Raw genomic sequence first — 17,981 nt, forward strand, 5'->3', positions numbered from 1 at the left:
GTTAACTTTATTAAGTTGTTAACTCTGCTAACTCATTAACCCATCGTATTTTAAAATGTCAACACATAATTTTATTGACATTTCAATATACTGGGTTGACATTTTAATATCATCGTATTGACATTTTTAATACACTGTGTTGATGAGTTAACAAAGTTAGCAATTATATTCCATCATTAACAAAGTTAGCAATTATATTCCATCAAATCCCTCTAACATCCTCTAACACTGTTACTTCTCTTCTATTTTTTCTTTCTATTCCCTCTCAAATCTCCGTCCATTTTAATATCATAATCACAATTCACCAAATCTCCCTCCATCTTATATCTATAAACAAAAACGACACAAGAATATAAGCATAAGATTATTCTGGACTCAATATCTTCGATATCAGTATGGAACCCTCCATCTTATATCTATAAACAAAAACGACACAAGAATATAAGCATAAGATTGTTCTGGACTCAATATCTTCGATATCAGTATGGAACCTCTATTCCTCTATTAGTACAAGATATCTGTATGAGAAGCACTCTATCACTGCAACACTTCCTCATCTCATGCTCACACGCATACAAAGCAGTCCACTAATCTCTATCTCTCCCTTTCTTTCTGACAAATTTTTTTATCACACCCCAATTAAGTTTTTGCAAAGCTTTTGTAAAAGTTCTATAACCATGTTATACCTGCACACGGTTAAATAACCACCGATTCCACTGCACACTGTTCAAAAACCGTCGGTTCTAGTTCGGAACAGGCGGTTCATGGTTCAAAAAAATCTTGAACCCGAACCGGCTCGGCAAGGTGTTCGGCGGTTCCTGTTCCGATTCAAAAATCGCCAGTTTTGGGCTGAAACAGACGGTTCCGGTCCGGTTGGGCGGTTCATTTTTTTTTGTATTTTTGGTATTTATTTATCTACAAATGGCGCATTTAAACAATAAGGATGAAAGTTGCAATTTTATTGATATAAATTTCAACGAGACTACAAGTTACTTTACAATTATAAGTTATAACGATTACTCCCTCTGTTCCATGTTAATAGAGTCATTTTAATATTTTGGGAAGTTCCAAGTTAATTGAGTCATTTCTATTTTTGGTAAAAAAAATAACTCTCTCTCTTACTTTATTCTCTCTTCATATCTATTACTTTATTCACCATCCATTTAACACACTATTCTTAAACTCTGTGCCGAAAAGAATCGCCTCTATTAACAAGGAACAGAGGGAGTACAATTTACAAAGTGAAGTATTAAATAAATATATTTGTAAATTTCAACGAGACTTACAAAAAAGAATTGAAGTTTTGAACAATAAATTTATAAGTATATACTCTTGGTCGGCGAATGAGATGTTTCTACATAACTAAATTGATGACACTTTTAGCAATTCAACCTTAAATGTTGAGTTTAGTGTAACAATCAACAATTATAGTAGAATTGTCAAAAGTTTCCTGGATTTAGTCTTATAGAGAAGTCTCTTTCACCGACTAGAGTATATACAAATACAATTATTTAATTGTAATTGCATATTTTTAAATTTGAAACAAATGAAGAAAAAAAATAAAGGAAAAAAGACTTGAGATCAACTTAAATTTAAAATTTAAGTTGAGGTATCTACGTATCATCAATGCTCAATTGCATTGGGGAATCAAAGCCCACGTAGTTCTTTTACCTGACTTACCTAGTTGGCGGCAGAGGCATGTCCATATTCGATCGGATGAATTGTCTTCATATGAAGGATGAGAGTACGATATCCCCCACCACTATTAAATTTGTAGATTTTATTGCAGTAGTTACAACATGCATTAAACTCCAATGTCATCTCTTGAAATAGCGGATCAACACTAATTGGGACCTTCTTGTAATGTTTAACAAATAGAGACATAATTGATGGTAACTTAGACTTTTTACTGCTTTGTGGTATGGGTGGAGGAGGGGGATGCATATCCTCATCACAAGAAGAAGACATTGAAATTGAAGTATGAGAACAAAAGTAAAAAATAGAGATTGAGAAGAGAAATCCTTGTCAACACAAGAATGTGGTGAGCAGAAATGATGGAAAGGGGGTATTTATAAGAGAAAAATTGGGGAAAAAATATTTTTAAAAAATTTGAAATTTGAAATTTTCGCCGATTTACCGTCGGAACCAGCGGTTTAAGGCTGAACCGACGATTCTCTCCACAGTTTCCGACCACAACCGCCGGTTTTTTTTATGGAAAATCGAGGTTTCGAACCACTTTTCTGCAACACTACACCGGAAAAGCCTACACCCTAGCGTGAAACCTACTTTGAACCGTTGAACTTACGGTTCAAACCGGCGAACCGGCGGTTCCGGTTTCTCAAATTCTTGAACTTGAACCGAACCGCCAAACCATCTTGCGATTAGGAACCGCTGCGCTGGTTCCGTTTTTGGTTCCGGGTTATGAACCATCGATTGGTTTGTGCAGGTCTGCATGCATTGACAGATGGTGCGCAATAAAAAGAAAGGTGATATCCATGAATCTAGAAAGAGAAAAGAACAATCTTGAGTTCTTCAGAGTGATTTATAGAATTTGAAAGATCTAATTATGAGAATTTTGGGATGTATCTTTAAATTCAAACTTAATTGAATAAATCTCATTCGTTCCTGAAAATTTGTCACATATTTCTATTTTCGTCCGTCGCACAATATTTGTCACATTTTACTTTTTTTTATCATTTTTTAGCCCACATTCCACTAACATATTATCACTCACATTTTCATAAGGGAATAATTAACTTTCTATTATCCCACTAGATTTAATAAGGTACTTTTGTTTCCTATTATCCCACTAGATTTAATAAGGTACTTTTGTTTCCTATTCTAAATCATTATAAGGGAAGATGAATTATGTTAACCTATTTTATAGTACCATATATATGGGAGAATGTATCCTACGAAAATGTCCTTGCTTGCGTGCACAAAAACTTAGTGCATGTTGTATATATAGTTGAATTAGATGTAATTAATCTAGGTTTGCAATTAGGAATATCTTGTGTTCGTCACGGGTTTAAGAAATACTATAAAGGAAAGTAGGTAAAAAAAATAATGGAATATGAATTTTAATATTTATATATTAATTTTACAGTAAAATATGAGTGAAATAGTTAATGAAATAAAGGGTTTAAATTTATTATTTATGATATGATTGACTATAGTCTCTTTGATACACATTATAGCTAGGGCTGGCAAATCGTGCGGATTGGGTCATTATCGGGTCAACCTGATAATGACCCAACCCAATAAGGCCTAACCTGAACCCGACCTGTTAAGGAAACTGTAAATCCGAACACGAACCCGACCTGCTACCTTCAAATCCGAACACGACCCGCACCCGACACGAACCCGTTATCGACACGATATAATATGGGTTGACACGACACGATAACAACTCGAACCTGATATTACACGATTAAAACCTGATATTACACGATTAAACCTTAATTTTTAACCTAATTTACACAATTAAAATTCGTTTTATACTATTTAAACCTAATTTATAAGAAATTAAAACATTAAAGTAATATATATTTTTTAAAATAATAATAAAAATAATAATATTATTTCTTAATGGGTTACCCGTATCCGACCCGCATCCGACCCGAACCCAACCCGAAATTATCGGGTTCTTAATGGGTCAACCCGATAAGGACACAGATCCAATAAGACTTGACCTCAACCCAATAATTTCGTGCGGATTCGTGTCAGATTATCGTGTCGTGTCGAAAATTGCCAGCCCTAATTATAGCCTAGTAATATAATTAAATACAAACTCTATATATTGTACAGACTTTAAACTATGATCTGAACTGTTAGAAAATATCAACAGAGATAATAAAATAACATCAACAGAAAATATCAACAACACAGTATCAACACATTATCAACACAGCATCAACCCACCTTTGATATTGTATTGCCCATAATGGTCGCAGTGACAAAATAGTTAGCAGAAACACCTAAACTGTGATTTTTCACCGTTCAAATGCCCAAATGTGATTTTTTCCACATTGGATACAAAAAAAAGTGTTATTTTTTTTTTACCATTTTTATAGTTTACTATAAAAAGAAAATCAAGGAAATTAAAAAAGAATTATGGTGGGAATTTATTTTATACAGCCCATGAGTCCATTACTGTAGAGATTTTCGTAAAATTACATTCTATCACTTCTCTCGCTCTATGTAGGAGTTGTACTTAAGTTTTTCCTCTGCAATTTTATCTCTCTTGTTTTCTCTATCAAGTTTCATCAAGAATATTATCTACACAACAGTAAATAATTATATGTGGGAATAAAATAGAAGCAAATGTCCCAGGATAGTCCTATTTATAAGAGGACTACCCTGACTTAGAGAACAAGAAAATAAAGATCTTAATAATATATAAGAAATATATGCTAAATCAATACTAAACTAAATAAGAGAGATTTAGGGATATTAGTAGAGATATTCCCGTATCAAAATATCGAAAACTTTTCGCCATTTAAATGAACTTGGAGAGAGAATGACAAAGTGACTCAAGCAAAATGGATATTCTCTGATCCATCATGTCCATATATCAAGATAATAGACAACCCTCGTAAGTGACCCTCACTCAATGATGTGACCACGGTGCTAGACGTCAAGAATCACTCATGAACCATGGATTGATTGAGGTCTAAGGATGAGAGAGAAGACACGCCAAAGATCCAATAAAGCTAGAGCGCCTTCCAATGATGCGAGGAAAACAAAAGGCTCAGATTTGAGGACAAATCCTTTCCAAGAAGGGGAGGATGATACAATCATGGAAGTCGTGCATCAAAGTTTTCAACTGCAGCTGGTTTCAATCAGTACTTGGCCTATCTAAATGACGTCTTAACACTCTAAAAAGGTCATCAATGTCTTCGTCTTCGAAAGATCTTTGAGTGAGTATCTTACACGCCTCAATCGGAGTCTCGTGGAGGGAGTTATGGTCGTTTTACGAAAGTCGGGAGTTATGGTCGTTTTACAAAAGTCGCGCAGTGCAAAAAGTGTCACCCGGACGAGTGACTTTCGGCCGACAAAAGCCACCCAGACGGGTGACAAAAGGAAGGCATGGCGGGGTCAGAATGTTCCACCCGGACGGGTGACAAAAGGAAGGCATGGAGGGGGTCAGAATGTGCCACCGGGACGGTTGACTTTCGGCCAACAAAAGCCACCCTGGAAGGTGACAAAACAAAGGTGTCAACGATCCAGGAGCTTCCACCCGGATGGGTGGCTCAAGGCCAATAAGTCCACCAGATCGGGTGACTCACGTAGATTGCTAGATTTTGTGGGTCTTTCTTGGAATTTGGGCCTAAGCTATAAATAGCACATTTTGCTCATTTTTCTAGTGGGTTGATTGATAAATTGTGTATCTCTTTGAGAGAGTTCTTTCCCTTTGAGGGTTCATCCAATTCCTACTTTGTAGGTTGCTTGCTTTCTTTCTTTAATTGAATCAAGTAGAGGTATGCATCAATGAGAGTGTATCCATTTAGTAGTGGAGCCAAAGGGTGATTAGGATTGATGAAAGTTACCTAGGGTTGTCTCCATTGTTTTGGTCAAGGTCCTATGGTAGTAATTCTAGTTATTCATCATTTATACATTCTTCCTCTTCTAATCTTCCATCCAATTCAAGTTTGGATCTAGTTTTTGTGGCTAAATCCACCTTATCTTCCTTTGTTTTCGATTTGTTTTGTTGATCAACACTTGAGGCAAAATCCTTGGGTAAAATATATGGATCTAATCACAAAGATCCTTATCACTCAACCCATCCCCAATCAACTATTTAATAATTTATTCATTTACAACCCCAAATTTGCTAAACTTTTACTTCCATCAATGCAACTAACCCGATTAAATATCTTCTTTTTTATATAATTTTAATCAATATAAATTCTATAATTTATTCAAATATACTAAAAATATCATATAAAAATTATAGAATTATTTTATAATTCAAATTTATAATAAAATTATTACACAATCATATAACTGAAGTAAAACATAATAAAATATATAAATAAAAAAAATATGTTACAATAATAGAAAATAAACAAACAAGACTACAAATTAAAAGTGAAAAATAAAAAAAATATAACTAAAACTAGATAAGCATTACACATTCAACTATGTGTAAGGGCCAAAAGTGGTCCTAAACATATATCGATACTATGATTTTGGTCCAAAACATTATCTTTTGAATTATTGGATCCCGAACAAATTGAAAATGGACTGATTTGGTCCATTTTTTACGGAACCGTTTATTTTTAACAGTCAACTCCAATTAAATGGCATTTGACTAGATTAGTATTTCTAATTAATATATTTAATATTTTGTAAATGTCATCTCCTTCTTTCAATTCTTAGATCTGAGCTCACACTGAAACAATCCAAACACTAGTAACAATTTAAATAACCACCAAACAATTAATTTCTCCAGTCTCCCTTGGAATTACGATGGTCACCTCCTAACTGCCACGGCTGCCGCCGCTATAACCACCATCGCCCTCACAACGGCCATATCTACTGCCACCGCCTCCTCCAAAACCACCACCGCCCTCCGTAGCCAGTACTGCTGCCGCTGCCTCTATAGCCTCAAAAATGGACCAAATCCGGTCCGTTTTTATTTGTTTGGGACTCAATAATTCAAAAGATAATATTCATGAACCAAAAAAAAATCATCATATGTTTAAGACTACTCTTTGCCCTTACTCTTATGCCAAAGTTTTTCCAAATATGTTCAATCAAATCTTCTCAAAGGGCAATATGAGCTAAATAATAATTGAATAATTCACATGATTTTTGGAATGATATATAGAGATAAATATAATAATCATTGAATAAAATAAACTAATAATTAAAAGTAATAAAAAATAAAAAATTAATTTAGTGCAAAATGTTCGAGATTGAAAATGTCAATATGTAAAGAGTTTTGGTATTTAAATTTAATTAGAATACCAAAACATGTACTCCAATAAATCAAGTAATAAAATAAATTAGTAAGTAACAAAATAAAAATAAAAATAAAAATAAAAAATATTTCAATATTTGACCAATAAGAAGAAGACATGTGCACCTGCCCCACTTATACTAGAAATCGAGGGAGGTTTGGATTTATTTATTTATTGTAGAATTATTTTTATTTATTGCTATTTTGTCTTATATGCAGTGGCGGATCCAGCCCCCGAACTACAGTCGGAAAGTTTGCCTTCGACCCTACGGCGTCCGTTCCACCGCCCCTTTACCCAACACAGAGAATTGATGACGACGTGAGCAAGAGATGAGGAGGAACTACGTTGTGGCAGCCGTGTCTTAAATTCGGCAGCGGCCAAGAAGGCAAGAATGAAAGAGGAGAGAGGTCATTTCAGATTTGTTTTCAGAGATACGTGCTTGTTGTGATGAGGAGAGAGGGATTACTGGGGAGGAGAGAAAGTCCTCTACAGTTATTATTTTTATTCTTTTAAATTTATATAGAAGAAAATACTAGGTGGCACTATAAAAATTTGACACATTCCTACTCTAGTTATCTATACCTATTTCTAATTTTATCCTGAAAATAAACTTTAAAATTTTACTGTATTTCTTTATTTGTATTATTTCAAATTAATCAAGCAAAAATGTATTGATATTGGCCTAACTTCACTTTTAAACAATTTTAACCATTTAATCAATTTTGTATATAAAATACTTTATTGATATTTCCACTAATATATAATGCTATTTCTTTATTTTTGCTAGTTTTTTTACAATATAATTTAACATTTCAACCTTATTATACATATAATTTTCGAAATTTTTGATATTATAGATAACATTATGTCATTTCCGAATATAAGTACTCATATCAAAAAAACATTTTTAAAAATTAATTATTTTACTATTATACTCTATGTTTTTCCGACCCCACGATATTCAACTCCTGGATCCGCCATTGCTTATATGTGTGACCCTCACTCTATAGTTATTCGAAAGACTTGAAGAGGCTCAATCGAAGCGCATAAAACACACCATTGGAGGCCAATATTTCACAAACGGTAGGGAGGTGGGCTTCGGGTTGGCTCCACTATTCCGAGCGACGACGCGGGATGAAATGAGTGGCGCTAGGTCAGCACTTGAGACATCGAACGAAGGCATGTTTAATGTGTTATTCAAAATCTACAATAAAGACACGCCTATGATCACATAACAGTTAGACGCAATTAGAAATTTGTCAAAAAAATTTTAGGGAAAGTTAAGCATGATTTAAATTAGTTGTAGTTTTTTAATTACTATGTAATTTTAGGATTTGATTTTTGTACTTTTTAAATTTTTTAATTACAGAATTTTGTAATGAATTTCATATATTTATTTTTATTACTAGTATATGATTAATAATTAAAAATAATAGTAAGAAATAAGAATTTAGAAATGATTAACCAAATAAGAGGTTAGATCCATGAATAGTGAAATAAAGTTAATAAATGGAGTAAGAGATAATTCAAGAGTCATAGCAATTTTGGTCGAGCTAAATTCAATATCCAAAATAAAGAAGAAACATACTCCGTATTGTTGTTGACAAAAGGAGAACAAAATATTTATGAGATTCATTTTGTGTTTCTCTCTCGCCGATACAAATAATTTTTGAGGGAACTACAAAAATAGTCCATGGACTATGGGTTTATCTCGTTAATAGTCCCTGGACTTTAAAAGTATCGCCAGACATCCCTAGACTAATGATTTATCTCGAAAATGATCCATTTTCACTGTTTTCAGTCGAAAATACCATTTTGGGGGGTTTTGGGCAATTTAGTCTTTTTACACTTTTAACATTTTAAATCTGATATTATTTCTGTTATGTACTAAATCTGATATTATTTCAAAATTATCATTCTTCTTCCCTTTTGTCATCCTTCACTTTGTTTCATTATTTCAATATTATATTTAATTTTACAAAATTAAATTTTAAATTTTAAATATCAATAAATTTTTTTAATTATAAAAATTATTAAATAACAAAAATTAATAGTCATAATCAATATTTGATAGTGTCTAATATTTAATCAATAAGGTATGACAACACCTTAGTTTTAACCAATATTTAATAGCTTTAATCATAAATAGATCTATAACATGATTTATTCTGAAATAAATATGCATCTAATGTAAGACTAATATAATTTTCGTTTATTAATTTGAAAACAATCAAAATTTACTTGAAAATTTCAACAAAAATACTCCTATATAAAATTTTTAGTAGGATCAAATTTTTAGCCAACTTCATAATATTCAATCACAAGCAATTATAACAACCGAACGAATGCTAAATAAAATAGCTCTTATTTTTCCATCATGATTAATATTATTTTTCTTTACTTCTTCAATTCAGCTGAATATTATATTAAATAACAAAAATTAATAGTTTTAATCAATATTTATAGTGTCCATGAATTAATAGTTTTAATTAAAAAAAATTATTAATATTTAAAAATCGAAATTTAAAATTTAATTTTATAAAATTAAATCTAATATTGAAATAAAGAAACAAAGTGAAGGATGACAAAAGGGAAGAAAAATGATAATTTTGAAATAATATCAGATTTAATACATAACTGAAATAATATCATATTTAAAATGTTAAAAGTGTAAAAAGACCAAATTGCCCAAACCTCCAAAAGGGTATTTTTGACCGAAAATAGTGAAAAAGACTATTTTCGAGATAAACCCTTAGTCCAGGGATGTCTGGTGATATTTTTAAAGTCCAAAGACTATGGACGAGATAAACTCATAGTTTATGGACCATTTTTGTAGTTACTCGTAATTTTAAGGTGCGGATTCAAAGTCCAATCATGTTCCTCAAAAAATTACAAAAATTCGAAATATTTTACACACAACTTGTACAATTCTTAGAGCATCTGCAACGGTGGACAGACGGCGTTCGTCCGTCTGTGCTAGCGGCACGGAAAAGCTCGTCCGCCGCTGCGATCGCGCCGCTGGCACGGCGCTACTTGATGCATCGAGCACGTCCGTGCCAACGAGCAGGTGACGTGGCGTGCTGCGATTGGGCAACGGCATAGCCGTTGCCTTTGAATTTTTTTTAAATCGGGTTTTAATTAAAAAAACCGATTAAAAATAAAAAAAAATTTTCAACTTCCCAAAAAAAATATATCCGTTTTTTACTGTTTTCTACCACTTTTTATTTATTTTTTATTTTTTTCCCCCAAAAATACACATTTTCATCTATAAATACCCTCACTTTCACACCCAAAAATTCACACCACATTCTCTCATTTCCATTCTCATCTACATTCTCTCATCTCCATTTCTTCCACACATACAACATAACAATGTCCGGCCAAGGCGATCACCCTCCGGGCTCCCACGGTTGGAACCCCGATTGGTCCGGTTCACAACCGTTTCCTAGTCCGAAAACGGAATATTCCTCAAACCCAAAGTTCGGGCGTTCTGGGTGGCTACCGACCATACCCAATCGACGACCAAGATGCCCCCGAAGGGCGATACGGGTGGACACCCGAGCCTAGAGTGAGGTCGACCGCCCCCTCCCAAACTCTGACTCCTCCTACTCGCGGTGTCCTCACACCGTACTCGCCGGCGGAGATGGAGCAATTGTTCAAGGCGTATTTGTCAATCTCCGAAGATCCGGAGGTTGGCACGAACCAATCCGGCAATCACTTTTGGTGGCGCATCTGTCGCCGGTACAATGAAAACCGGCCGGAGGGAACAATCGAGCGCAACGAGAGTATGGTGCGCAACGCCATCTATCGAGCCAACGAATAAATTAACAAGTTCCAGGGGTATTAACTCCAGGAAGAGCGGTCGGCGGGGAGTGGCCGGAGCGAGGTCGACATCATCAGTTCCGCCATGTCGACCTACCAATCCATGAACTACAAGGTGTTCAAGTACCTCAACATTTGGCAGGAGACGAGGTCGCATCAGAAGTATAGGGGAGACGTAACATCCTCCTCTAGCGGCTCCTCCAAACGGTCAAGGTCGGTATCCCTATCCGACTCCGGCTCCGAAGACGTGGTTAGCCAACTCGCCGGAGCTAACTTGGGTAGCCCCGACGCCCGCCCGAGCGGTTCCCAACGCCGACCGCAAGGAAAGAGAAGGCGGCGGCCAACCGCCGTCGCGCCGCGACTCTATCCGGCGATGCTCCCGACCCCGCTCATTTTCCCGTTCCCTATGCACCACCTCCACCCCCACCAACTCGTTGTGGACCCTTTTGGCCCAACTCAATATGGCCGATAGGTCAACTATGACCCCCTCGCAACTTCGATCGCACGAGGCCATGATATTGTGCCTCCAAAAATAATTGGGGGTAGTGCCGCCGGATGAGTAGTCTTCCACGGGATATTTTTAGTTTTAATTATGTAATTTTTAATTTTTAGTATTTTAATTATATAATTTTTAATTTTTAGGATTTTAATTATGTAATTTTTATTTTTTAGGATTTTAATTATGTCTTTTTTTTATTTGTAATTTGGAATATTATTTTCGGTTTTTTTAATGAATTTTAATGTTATGGAAATGTTTTTATTTAAAATGAATTGTGCTCGTTTTTGCTGAAGAGCACAACTGTGGGTGTTGTGCTCTTGCCTAAGAGCAGGCAGGAATAGTGGCGTCGGGCCCACAACCGTGCTCGTTGGCAAGAGCACGGTTGGGGGTGCGTTTACATCGCCTTTTATAAGCCTTATTTATAGGAAATGCGTGTGTTTTTAGTGTGTCGCTGTTGCCCAAAAATATGCTTGTGGACCCTTAAATTCTCCCATACATTGCATCTTCGACAACCTTATTTTCTGTGATTCTCCGTATTTTAATCCGATTTATTTAGATATCGTGCTGTACTAATCCCAATCTCCCAATTGGCTCTGTTCATTTCAGGTTCGATTCCTGCAAGGTCAAATCCTAGTTGTGGGCTTTCTGCCAGTTTCACTGTAAGTTCTTGATTCACTGTGTTTTGGTGTCAAGATTGCTTTTTTTATTTTAGGGTAGAGATTGAACTGTTCTTTTTTGCATATTTGTGATGATTATTTATGGATTTTTTTTCCATGAGCTGAAAATATGTTAATTTTGTTGACTGGTTTGCAAAAAACTGGTTGTTTGAATATTTGATGGAATTTTCCTTTGAAAGGTTGAGAAGATTCTGAGTCATATGGTTAGTTTGATTGGGAGAATGTGTTTTTTGTTGTAAAGACTTAGTTTTTAGGGTTTATTTTAGTTTATGATTTTGAAATTTGATGGATGCTGATAGAGGGGTTGGGTTTTCCCTTTGACTAGTTGCGAAAACAATTTAGGGATTTAAGGGTGTTGGCTGAAAATGATTTATTCACAGCAAAGAAATTGATGTTGTGGTTGCAGAGTTTTGGTGAGGGTGAATGTAGATGTGAAGCTGTTCAAGTGAAACTATGGAAGGAAATTTATCTAGTAGAAGTGGAATCCAAGGCAACGCTTCTTTTGGGGGTTTCGATTTGCAAGGGCCGATGAGGGTTCATCATCACCAGCAGCAGCAGCAGGCGCTTGTGCCTCATCATCATGTTCGACAAGGATCATCTATGGTTCATCACACGATCCATGAGAATTTCCCCCTAACGATGGGAAGCAGTCAAGAAGAGCCGTCTTTCTCGCTGACGGACTACAATAAGATGGATAGGGGTAAGTCTGCGAGTGATGAGGATGACCCGAGCTTCGCAGAGGATGCTGCTGACAATAGGGGTGATCCGAGCAAAGGCAAGAAGGCGTCTCCATGGCAGCGTGTGAAATGGACTGACGGCATGGTGAGGCTGTTGATCACGGCTGTTTCGTACATTAGTGAGGAAGCGGCTGCTGAGTATGGAGGTGGTGGTGCCCGCAGGAAATATGCGAATTTACAGAAGAAGGGGAAATGGAAATCTGTTTCCAAAGTCATGGCTGAGAGGGGTCATTTTGTTTCACCGCAGCAGTGTGAGGATAAATTTAACGACCTCAACAAACGGTACAAGAGGCTGAATGAGATTCTAGGAAGGGGAACTTCGTGTGAGGTGGTTGAAAAGCCTGCACTTTTGGATGTGATGGATCACATCCCAGAGAAGGCAAAGGAGGAGGTACGGAAGATTCTGAGCTCGAAGCATTTGCACTATGAAGAAATGTGCTCTTATCACAACGGGAACAGGTTGCATCTCCCAGCTGATCCCGAGTTGCAGCGCTCGTTGCGCTTGGCTCTTAGGAGTAGAGATGATCATGACGATAGTGATGCAAAAAGGCATTTAAATGATGATAATGATGAGGATGATCACGAAGCCGAATATGAGGATCATGGTGAATTTGAAGAGAATCAGGCGTTAGCAGGAGATCGCAGGGCGTATTTGCTAGGGAATCCGGCAAAGAGGGCGAAACAATGCCAGACTCATGACGAATTTAGTTTCAGAAATTCTTTGAATTCTTTAGATTGCAACAAGACATTCTGTTTTCAGGTGGAAAACGCCGACTCTGATGCAAACAAAGCTCCTGGTGAAGGCTCTAAAACGAATGCCATCGCACAGAAGCAGTCGTTGAGCCACTGGAATCTCCAAATAGAGGAGCAAAGGTTAAATATAGAAATGCAGATGTTGGAATTAGAGAAAGAGAAGTTCAAATGGCAGAGATTTTGTCGGAAAAAGGACCGTGAATTGGAGATGATGAGGATGGAAATTGAGAGGATGAAACTTGAGAATGAACGTATGGCCTTGGATTTAAGACGAAAGGAATTGGGTATTGACAGCAATTAACACTCTCTTTGCTTGCATTTCCTGATTCTACGACGCAGTATGTCAACTTCTCTTTTTTATCTAATTGATTAACTGCTTTGTCGTTGATGTTGTTGCCTTGGTCTGGATTTAGAAGACTCCTGCTATTGAGGGTTGGTACATTTCTGCTTGTAACTATATAAGACGAGCCTCTAGTGTTTGCATTGGTTTCATTTGTACCTTTTCGTTATGCCATTTAGTCTATAATTTTGATTTAGGTCAGTCAAGACTAGTTGTTGTGGACTGAGAGTCTAAACTAGAATTTGAACTTTCTCTAGAGAGTATATCCTTATGATGATAAATTTTCCATATGCTGTAGACGTCAAATGTTAAGAGTTTGGCCCTGTCCATTAATGAATATCTGAAGCTTCCGAACACTCTCTCTCTTCATAGCTCATCTCTCTCGGGATGGAGATGAAGCCCTCTTGATGTTTCGTTTGCGTCTCATCCATCAACTATGTCCCGTATTATGATCTCAGTATTGAAACACGGATAAACTTGTCGACTCTTTACTCGTATCAAGATGGCTTGTTAGCAAATTATAACTGGAAGGGCGACTGTTGCGCAAATTATATGTGACGTCCAGCAGCTCTCAGAGACTACTTTCTGCCCAATGATGCTACAGAATGTATGACATTTCCGATCCTTGGCTTTACAGCTCTGGCGTTGATAGAGGTGAACGAACGGCAGAGATCTGCTCTTATTATTGCTCGTGGCCTCAAAGTACTCCCCCCTACTTGCATCTAATTTTGCTTAATCACTTCCTTACTAGTTACTACTAGGTTTTGAGACAATACAATATTATTTTCATAAATATGATTATTTTAGTAAAATTAGATTTTAAGATATTGGAACATTAAATATAACAAAAAGCCAACTACAAGACTACATAATTGTATTCATATAAGCAATACATTCTTCCACAACATTTTTTTGAAAAAGTGACATCTCAACGCTCCAAAACAAGCCATAATTTATTTAAAACTGGTAAAATTAACAGATGCTAGTTATAATTTTTCCAATTTAGTTGTATTCGTTGGGGTTTGCTTGAAGGTAAGCTTCAACAGCATGGAAGAAAGCCTTAGCTCCTTCATGTCCTTGTTTGATCTTCTCTTGAATCACATTTTGGTTATCTCCTTTGGTGTGATATTTGCTAGTCACCTTGTACACACACCCTACATCTGGATCGTCTTCAACCTTCATGTCGTACGAGATGAGCTCAAAATCATCTTCGAGTGCTCCACCTTCGATCAGAGTGTACTTGAACACACGATTTGCCTCGTCAATCTCATCAGTTCTATGCTTTGCGCTCTTGATTTGGTCTCCTATTTGATAGAAATATAAGAATTTTAAAGTTATTTTCTTCTTTCATACTCCCCTCCGTCTCCAAAGACTATGCACTTTGGGTTCAGCATGGATTTTAATGCAAAATTAGTAAAATAAGAGAGGTGGAGAGAAAAAGTAAATAAAGTATTGTTAATAGAGAATGAGTCGCACCTCATTAGAGAGAAAATAGTTTTCAAAATTAGAAAATGCATATTCTTGTGGGACGGACTAAAAAGGAAAGAGTGCATATTCTTATTGGACGGAGGGAGTAATAGGAGTATAAACTTTTGAAATATCAAGATCGATTAGATGGTGTCTCAATATATCCGAATTCAAATATTTCAATGTTATTGATGTTTGATTAATCTATTCTCGGTCCATCATACATTCAAACACGGTAAGACTTCTATCCATATCTATGAATTATCTAAAGGCAGTGATTGTGTCACACCTTATATTCTTTTCATTTGACTCGTGACTATTTATTATACTCATGTTACCCTCGACAAACATGTTAGTAATATTTTCTCCATTCATGATTAAATGTCACATAGACTAGCACGAGTTTTAAGAAATTATTGACTTTGTAAAGTCAAGTGGGTAAAAAAAATTAGTAGAATGTAAAGTTTACTTTTATACTCCATATTAATTTTATAATAAAATGTGAGTGAAATGAGTTAGTGGAATGTAAGATCCACTTACCAAATATAATAAAATAGAACATTTATTGGCGGACGGATCGAAAAACGAGATATGAGATATTTAAGGGAGTACTACTTGAACTTTCAAAGTAAATAAATAGTAGTAAGTACCTTCAGCCCAAGTGATCAACTTGACGGTACCAGCACCGCCGTCACCGTGAATGGTTTCGAAGCTCTTGAAGAAGCCGGGCAACACCTTGAGCATGAGGTTGTCGGAGTCGATAATGAATGATTTGAACAATCTTGCCGGAGGGATTGCACTGCTAATTTGTAGCTCGTCGACGATCACACTACCCATGATTTCCAAATAAAATCAAACTAACAACTTAAGAAAATTATAATGCTGGAATTCTTAGGGAGAAAGAGTGAGTTGATTTGTGGGGGAACAAATGACCTTCTTATATATAGTGGTGTAGGCAAGGTTAAAATGGTCATATCACAGTCAACTATACAATTGTAAGTATTTTTAATTTATTGACGTCTTCGGATTGCATTTGCACTCTTCTCTTCTAGACAAAGTTCCACTCAAACTATTTTGAATTTATGACAAGATTTATCAACTAATTTACACTTTTCTAGATGGTCGTCATGTGACATTTCTCTACATATTTTAAAGGTCGTGTTTTTATACGTATGTATCTAAAATCCAAACAATAAAAGTAATTAACTTTTCATGATATACAATACTGATTCTAGATACGGTCAAGATTGCAGATAATATTAACTCGTAAAGTTCTAGAACCCTACTAAATTTAATCTTTAGAATTGTCATCAAGAATATAGATTTTTTTTAATCTACTACTCCTCATGCATAGAGATCTTTGAAACTCTATTAAATTTAATTTACTACGCCACCTAAGAGCATCCACAACCGTGCTCTTGCCAGCGGCACGGTTGTGGGCCCGGGCGGTACTATTCATGCCTGCTCTCTGGCAAGAGCACAACACCCACAGCTGTGCTCTTCCGCAAGGACGAGCACAATTAATTTAAAATTCAATTAAACAATAACATTTCCATAATACTAAAATTCATTAAAAAACCACAATAAATATTACAAATTACAAATAAAATAAAAAAGACATAATTAAAATCCTAAAAATTAAAAATTACATAATTAAAATACTAAAAATTAAAAATTACATAATTAAACTCCTAAAAATTTAAAATTACATAATTAAAATCCTAAAAATTGAGATTGAGAGAGTTGTTTAGTATAGTGTCATTTTTTGTGTTTGAAATGAGAGTATTTATAGATGAAAGTATGAATTTTGGGGTAAAAATAATGAAAAAAATAAATTAAAAGTGTGGAAAAAATGGATATATTTTATTAGGAAGTGAGACAATATTTTTTTTATTAATTTTGAATTTTTCAGATTTTTTCGATTTTTTTTAAAAAAAAAATAAAAAAATGATAAATCAACGGGCCAATCGGAAGCTGCCACGTCGACGCGCTGTGCTCTTGCCGCTGGCACGGACGTGCTCTATGCATAGAGCAGCGCCCTGCCAGCGGCAAGAGCGCAATGGTGGCGGAGCGCGTCCTTGCCAGCGGCAAGGACGGACGGTGAGCTGCTGCTCACCGTTGGGAATGCTCTAAACTCAAACTCTTCAAGAAGATCTTTTTTTTCATTCCTCATGCATTATTAACACACGTTACACTACCTTTGTATTTTAACACGATGACAACTTTCTATCACAAGATCCTATCTCACAAAGACACAATTTTCTAAATCATTAGTAATGAATATGTCTTATCCAATCAATGTAATTATATATCATAATTAATTAACTTTCATATATTACTGATATATCTCGAGCTGATAAGACCGACAAATTCAATAGCTAGTCGAATGTCTAGAAAATTTTATGTTTTCATCATTCCAAAATAGCAATCTATACTAATATGATGAGAGAGTTGTGACACTCTTCTCAAAACTGTCTTTTAGACGGGAAAGTCATCCATTGGACAATAAAAGGGTTGATTCTATTGGGCATAATTGGTCCAATGAAATACAAAGAAACCAGCTTCTCAAAGAAGTTTTCAAAACACTTATTTACACTTATTAAATAAGTGTAACATTAATTCTGCATTTATGTGAACTAATTTTTTTTACTGCAGCTTAGATGCTTATCTCATGATGTGATTCTACCCGGAATCTGACGACCACTCCGGCGATGAGGAGAA

General features: G+C 35.6%; 2 protein-coding genes across 2 annotated transcripts; one reads left to right on the plus strand and one right to left on the minus strand.

The window, feature by feature from the left end:
* Positions 1 to 11,741: 11,741 nt before the first annotated feature.
* On the plus strand, positions 11,742 to 14,149 carry LOC121756835. The gene is made up of 2 exons (XM_042152238.1): positions 11,742 to 11,945; positions 12,370 to 14,149. Exon 2 carries the CDS (start codon positions 12,417 to 12,419, stop codon positions 13,752 to 13,754), a length of 1,338 nt encoding a protein of 445 aa, XP_042008172.1. The 5' UTR covers positions 11,742 to 11,945; positions 12,370 to 12,416; the 3' UTR covers positions 13,755 to 14,149.
* Positions 14,150 to 14,635: 486 nt separating this feature from the next.
* On the minus strand, positions 14,636 to 16,156 carry LOC121756836 (major allergen Pru ar 1-like). The gene is made up of 2 exons (XM_042152239.1): positions 15,911 to 16,156; positions 14,636 to 15,097 (listed from the first exon to the last, which is right to left on the minus strand). The coding sequence occupies exons 1-2, from the start codon at positions 16,095 to 16,097 to the stop codon at positions 14,796 to 14,798; spliced, it is 489 nt and encodes a 162-aa protein (XP_042008173.1). The 5' UTR covers positions 16,098 to 16,156; the 3' UTR covers positions 14,636 to 14,795.
* Positions 16,157 to 17,981: the final 1,825 nt, after the last annotated feature.

Source organism: Salvia splendens, chromosome 12, assembly GCF_004379255.2.
Source record: "Salvia splendens isolate huo1 chromosome 12, SspV2, whole genome shotgun sequence".
Lineage (NCBI taxonomy): Eukaryota > Viridiplantae > Streptophyta > Magnoliopsida > Lamiales > Lamiaceae > Salvia > Salvia splendens.

Excerpts from the sequence above, each read along its gene's own strand:
- LOC121756835 (XM_042152238.1), top strand. The coding sequence starts at position 12,417 with ATGGAAGGAAATTTATCTAGTAGAAGTGGAATCCAAGGCAACGCTTCT.
- LOC121756836 (XM_042152239.1), bottom strand. The coding sequence starts at position 16,097 with ATGGGTAGTGTGATCGTCGACGAGCTACAAATTAGCAGTGCAATCCCT. Across the intron at positions 15,098-15,910 it reads GTTGATCACTTGGGCTGAAG|GAGACCAAATCAAGAGCGCA; the intron begins GTACTTACTACT and ends TCTATCAAATAG.